Source organism: Ostrinia furnacalis, unplaced genomic scaffold (assembly GCF_004193835.3).
Source record: "Ostrinia furnacalis isolate ACB-3 unplaced genomic scaffold, ASM419383v2 OfSCF0015, whole genome shotgun sequence".
Lineage (NCBI taxonomy): Eukaryota > Metazoa > Arthropoda > Insecta > Lepidoptera > Crambidae > Ostrinia > Ostrinia furnacalis.
This window is the reverse complement of record NW_021130254.1, coordinates 235,798-242,340: the sequence shown is the minus strand read 5'-3', so window position 1 is coordinate 242,340 and position 6,543 is coordinate 235,798. Positions and strand designations below refer to the sequence as shown.

The 6,543-nt window shown below is 33.9% G+C and overlaps 2 protein-coding genes across 2 annotated transcripts; both read left to right on the top strand.

Moving 5' to 3' along the window:
- The first annotated feature begins 2,915 nt into the window (after nt 1-2,915).
- LOC114366128 (glutamic acid-rich protein-like) lies at nt 2,916-4,472 on the top strand. Its single transcript, XM_028322941.1, has one exon. It carries the CDS (start codon nt 2,931-2,933, stop codon nt 3,975-3,977), a length of 1,047 nt encoding a protein of 348 aa, XP_028178742.1. The 5' UTR covers nt 2,916-2,930; the 3' UTR covers nt 3,978-4,472.
- An 893-nt stretch (nt 4,473-5,365) lies between these two features.
- Nucleotides 5,366-6,543, top strand: LOC114353853 (uncharacterized). The gene is made up of 2 exons (XM_028306360.1): nt 5,366-5,912; nt 6,457-6,543. The coding sequence occupies exons 1-2, from the start codon at nt 5,404-5,406 to the stop codon at nt 6,518-6,520; spliced, it is 573 nt and encodes a 190-aa protein (XP_028162161.1). The 5' UTR covers nt 5,366-5,403; the 3' UTR covers nt 6,521-6,543.

Below are 6,543 nucleotides of genomic sequence, written 5' to 3'. Positions count from 1 at the left end.
CATGTGGCAGTTGTTACGAAACATAAACCAAAACCAAAAACTTGGGCAAAATAAAACTTATGTATTTAGGAAAAACTTTAATAGTGCGACGCACATAACAGATTTATAGAGGACCTACAAACGAGTAATAAAATTCTAATAATATTCCATAAAAAAGTTGACGTTTAATCTGCCGCTTCATTATAAAAAATCGCTCAATTTTGAAAATATTTCCTATATTTATTGCCCTTTATTTGTCAAAATTAAAATAATCTTGACAAATAGACTCCCCTCGCATTCCGCAGCCCTCAAGTCGATCTAAGATCGAACTCACGATATTTTCACCCTCCGGATGTACATTCGATGCAAAAAGACGAGGAAAATAAAAATATTCTCAAAAATAGTTTTATTAGACACTATTTCAGTTTTCGATATGCTATTGGTGACGTTCAATGTCGCTGTACCTATATTAACTGGGTCAATATTGTGTACCTGCCTGAATTTTTAAAGACCTAATGTGAATGCGCTAATGTGGTAATTCAATCATAGAGAGGACTGAAAAACATACAATTCCTGAGCATGAGCATGTTGGTTTAATTGAGACATGTTTTCCTTTGAGATTTTAAATAAAGAAAAAGTTCTGATAAGACTTTTTGTTCTTAACTGTACCCAATAGATCCACTTAAGCATCTGGCTTTGATATGAAAAAAATTAAAGCCAAATATCGGAAGCATACTATAAGAGGGTACTATCCCAACTTTTCGATTAAAAGTTTAGCTTTAAAAGAAATCGAAAAATAAATAGCAATAAAACCAGTGCTATCAAAATAAGCATGCTTTTAATTATACTTCTAAGAGTGGATTCGAGTTCGACCAAACAAGAGTAAATTAATCTCAGAATAAATCGCCAGTTTTGACATATTACCCATACTGAAACTGTCAATGTGCCAGTTATACCAGGAGTTATTCTCGGATAAAATTTTGGTCGAATCGGGCCTAAATGTTGTTATTTTACGTAAAAGTTTCAAAGACGATGGTACGAGTAATTTTCACCACAACAAAACAAGAACAAGCTTTTGACAGGTGTTAACATGTTAACTTGTCTTTCCAGCATCAGGACAGCGATCAAGCCTCGTTGACGAGAAGAGCTTAAAAGCTCACGTCTACCTCCAACCGGATATGTTTGAATGTAAATATTTTGTGTCCTAAGGTACAAGGCACCAGCGAACCTAATAAAAAAGGCTCTATAAAAATGTCCATGTTTTTCTTCTGGGCTGATTTCCCAATTTATTTTCTACTATAACAAAAATCGCATCTGCCTAAAATGTCACACACGATGTCACAATGTTTTTACAATCACAACTCATTAACATAATATACCATTGAGTATCATGGTCAAAGAGTGACGGTTCTAGTAAATTTAATAACGGAGAATCCTCGAAGTCTATTCCAAACTTAACCTAACAGTTATGAACGATTTCACGTTCGCAATACAATACAAGAGTACGTCTTGTGCAAGAACTTTAAATAAATAAATACTAGAAAATTAACTGAGAAAGAATATGCGTTTGTCCGATAATTCGTAATATTTAAACCCGCGATTTCCCTTCATTTTGTGCCACCTACCACGGTCCCGGACGAACGTACTTTGATCCACCACCTGTAAACTCGTTTGATGGTTTTAAAACGAAAACAACGCGGGCGACTCAAAAACACGCTTCAAGTATCAACATCGTTTAGTTTTTACGCTAAGGGCCGTCTTTGAAGTTTGCGGAACTCAAAATAATCCTTTTGACATGTAATGCAATTGAGCAGGCAGTCATGGCCATGGTAGGCTTTTAGAAGTCAAAGCTGAAAACCTTTTAAAAGTGTACTTAAATATTATTTTCTTATAAACAAAACTAATATTGCATGGCTCATGAAAGATGTTTTCAATTTAATTTATTCAGCCCATATGTTGTCCTGAAATGGTGGTAGCGCTAGCTATATTTAGAACGTGTATAAATAGCCCTGGAAAAAGCCTAAGTACTGAATAATAGTATAAGTACTCGTAATACGTTGACTTTGACTCATTTATTAAAAAATAAAGGCGACCTCGTAAAAAGATAAAGGATATTACGACTTAACAAAAACAATGTTAATTAGCATAAGCTCTTAATCTAGACTGACTAATTATAATCTAAGCCACCTACGGACTAACATTGCAACAAAATGTAAAATAACATTAGTCAAAGTTGAACGTCATGTTGACAGAACCATAACACTGTCGTAATATAGATAAAGAGTAATGACATCACTAAAAATTACTACTATATCTCAAGTAGGTCAACAGTTTTGGTTTAAGAGACCGAGTCTCAATATTTTGAAGACATTGTCAAAGGGTTAAAATTTTCTTCTGAGTGTAACTTTTGAACAGCATACTCTACAAAAATATAATTATCCATAAAACATCTAGACTTTGATAGATCTGTATTACCTACCTTAGCAAACTTTTGCTCAAAATTCATTATTATAATTAAATTACTCATAGATAGAGGCCGCGTACCGGACAACGCAGCGTGGGACGTCCACCCACAAAGTGGACCGACGACATCATAAAGGTGGCAGGAAGGCGCTGGACGCAAGCCGCTACCAACCGGGCAACATGGAAAGCATTGGGGGAGGTCTATGTTCAGTAGTGGACGTCCTATGGCTGAGATGATGATGATGATGGGATGCAAAATTGAGAGGTATGTATCTCGCGTACATCAAGAATGTGTAGGTACTACAAAAATAAATCATTGTACACTATCTCCTAGCATATTAATTTATCATAACTCATTCACATAAAGATTGTCCCCTAAGCCTACTTTAGTAATTTTTACTCACTGTTATCTTTATTAGATCATGCTCAAAATTGTATATAAATAAGAACAGATTGTGATTTTATTTATTCTTAATTTCGAATTCACAATGAACGCTCGACTTTTTATTTTGTTTTCTTTTATCACTCTAATTTGTGCACATCCCAAAATTAAAAGAGGTGTGCAACCACTGAATGCAGTCTCTGAAGACACGGAATATGGAGACAAACAAGTAAAACAATCACTAGAAAAGGAAAAAGATGAGATAAGACAGATTCAGTCTGATGAACAGAAAAACAGTGATGTGGACCCTAAAGAATTTGAAGAAACATTAAATGGAAAGAAATTTGTCTGTACTTGGCATCCTAGATCTGAGAGTCAGTCAGAAGAATCGAAAGAGTCCCACGAAAGTGCATCTGAATCTAAAGAATTTACAAAACGTGAATTTGGTGCTAAACAATTTGAGAAATTTGTGAATGGACGAAAATATATATGTGTATTGAGTTATAAAACCGAAAGTCACTCTGAAGAATCACGTAAGTCACATGAGAATGGATCCGACGAAGCAAGTGAAGAAGAAGCACTGCAAAACGATAAACAAAATAGAAAGAAACGATCTAATGAATACAAAATAAACGAAGACGAACCGAAACAATTCAACGACACTTTCAATGGAAGACAATATGTTTGTGTTCGACAGTCGAACTCTGAGAATCATTCCAACGAAACTGAAGAATCGAAGGAGTCTCATGAGAGTAATTCTACTGAGCATGAAAAATCGAAAGAATCACACGAAAGTGGATATGAGTCAGAAGAATTTGCGGAACGTGAAAATACCACTAAGCAGTATGAAAAAAATTTTAACGGACGAAAATATATTTGTGTATGGCGATCAAGCTTCGAAAAACATTCTAAAGAATCTGAAGAATCAAAGGAATCCCATGAAGAATCAAATGAGTCCCATGAACATAGCTCTGAGCATAAAGAATCAAAGGAGTCCCATGAGAGTGGATCTGAGCATGAAGAATCAAAGGAATCCCATGAAAGTGAAGAATCAAAGGAGTCCCATGACAGTGAAGAATCACATGAGTCTCATGAACATAGCTCCGAGCACGAAAAATCAAATGAGTCACATGAAAACAAATCCGAAGAATAGATACTAGCGTCAATAAAAAAGTATACCGTATTAGCTTTAGACATAGCGCGTCCCTTAAAGTATAGTAATATGTTTCCGTCCTACCCTATTTAAAACTGTAGCAATTAGATACCATAACCAATAAAATTGTTTATTCAAAGGCAGAACATTTTCATTTTAACTCAATTATCTTTAATTAACTGTGTTAAGGCTTAAGATGGTTTGGCATCAATAAATAGAAACTAAATACCTAGTTGAGGCAAAAAAGTAACATCAAGTTGGAGGCTTCTAGTTTTGACAGCTCGTGTAAAAATACATAAATAGTACCTACACCATTTTGTGCGTTAATAAAATATTATAAGGTATGAACTTTTTCAAAACTTGTTCAATGAACAGAATAAAGATGAATAAGGCCGTCTAATAAATTATTCCGAATGTTTTATAGAGTTAATTTTTTTTTTACTTGTTTGTACCATTAGATCTCCTGCATCGTTGTCTGTGGTAAAATGCAGTCCCCCTAACTCGAATTTATTATTATTAAATGCCTAATAAAGTAATTCTTATTTATAGAGTTTTTTATTACGTGGAAACCCCTAACCTACTAGCGCTGCCACAATCATATGCATCAGACGAAAATTAATTCTATTTGTATTATTATACTGTTTGTAGTCTTTTATTTGTTTGTTTTAATACAATATTTTTATTATTTTTCTTGAATTATAATGTCCAGGTAAGTCCAAAAGACGTCTAGAGGAAAACACGTGGGTTTTCCTCTAACTGTCTGGCGCGTACTAAACTGGTTTAACCGCGCCATCATCCAACTTTAGGAGACAGGGTCCGCTTAGAATTTACAAAACAAAAGGTAGGTGTGTAACCACACTGTTGGCACTATCTTGTGATTGATATAACAAAAATCATGACTATTAAGATCTTGTATAACACGGTGACTAAAAAGATAAACATAAATATGCCGTGATCACGAGGACAATATTTAATTTTGTAACTTTATTTATGTTCTACTTCAATTCTATTTTTTCAAATGCGTATGACTCTGACGGAATTCAGTCTATTATAGGTAGGTACTTACAATGTTTTTATAGATTATAAGATTGTATTCATACGTTTGGTTGGACATTATTCTCTTATAAAACTTCAAACACAGTTAATCGCACGATGAATACTGATCTCAAATGACATGTCTATACTAAATGTCAATTTAAACTAGTGATCAATGCGCGTTAAAATTTTTGATGGGGTAAAATGTAAATAATTAACTCATAACTACTTACAGCATCGCAATTTTCCTAATGCGTTCATAATTGTATTTCCCGTCATCACTCATTATAGTATCACTACGATTGAGTCACATTTAACCCCTAGTCTAATACCCTTCATCTTTATAAACAAAACAAAAGCATCAACACTGCCAGTCTCAAACAAAACCAATATGTTGCCTCACGTATTCTGTGTATTCGCGTGTGTTGTGTTCGTACAATCCACTCCTATTAAGGGTGGTACCGTAGACTTAGCTAATCCTGAGCAAGCAAAAGGTTATGATCATAGTACAATATTGAAAGAACTTGCAAGACTGGACGGATTGACCACTGAGAAGGTTATAACAGAAGATGCTGTTGCCAAAGACGAAGAAAAAGCTGAAGATAAGGATGGAGAATCAAATTCAAGAGTCAAAAGAGAAGACAAACCTGTTATATCTCTAGATAATAATATTAGCAGTACTGATGCGAAGAACAATACTGATGTTGGCAATGGTATAGAGGACGTCAAAGACAGGCCAGACATCGATACAATACTGACAGTGTTCAATAACAAAATCGGAATTTCGAAGAAGTATTACTTCAAAAATATATACAGAGAGGTGAACAATGGGAGGTATAAGTGCAAAATTGGGATAACTACTGGAAATGTCATATTCTACTACAGATGTATTTTAGAAAGGTGAGTTGAGTGAATGAGTTCATGATCCAGAATGTATAAAAATATAAATATTGAGGATTTTTTTCCAGTTTTAGACTATAGTTATAAAAAAATATATTTTACATTGCCCTAGATTTAATAGCGTAGGAAATTAACTTAAAACACTTTAGCCTTAAACAGAAAAATGTACGTATAGAACATACATAATTTTAAAACTGTATCGTAATTTTTAAAGAGATAGGTATGAACAAAATAGGTATGAACAATGCAATCTTAATAACATAAAATAATATTTATTTGTAGTGTACATTAATTATTAAATTTTCGTATATTCGAAATTAATTGTCCGTCTATGGTTATGAATTAACCTTGTCCGTCTGTTTATGTTTTCACTCTTATATCGCTATTACAATGATGCTCTTTTGTATAGAGATAAATGGTACCTAGGAGAAAGACATGGTCTACCTTTTGTCTTTGAAAACTGTTTAGGTCAGTAAAGTTCGCGGTCATAAGAGTACAATAAAATGTGTAACTAATAATAATAGTTGTTTTTGTTTTGTTTCAGTAACGGCATCTCGGGCGAGGGCCTGATCGAGGCGGGCGAAGGCGATATGTTTGACATCGCATAACATTATTTTAATGTAGTTAATAA

Coding starts and splice junctions, on each gene's coding strand:
- LOC114353853 (XM_028306360.1), top strand. CDS start 5,404: ATGTTGCCTCACGTATTCTGTGTATTCGCGTGTGTTGTGTTCGTACAA. Junction 5,913..6,456: donor TACAGATGTATTTTAGAAAG/GTGAGTTGAGTG, acceptor GTTTTGTTTCAG/TAACGGCATCTCGGGCGAGG.
- LOC114366128 (XM_028322941.1), top strand. CDS start 2,931: ATGAACGCTCGACTTTTTATTTTGTTTTCTTTTATCACTCTAATTTGT.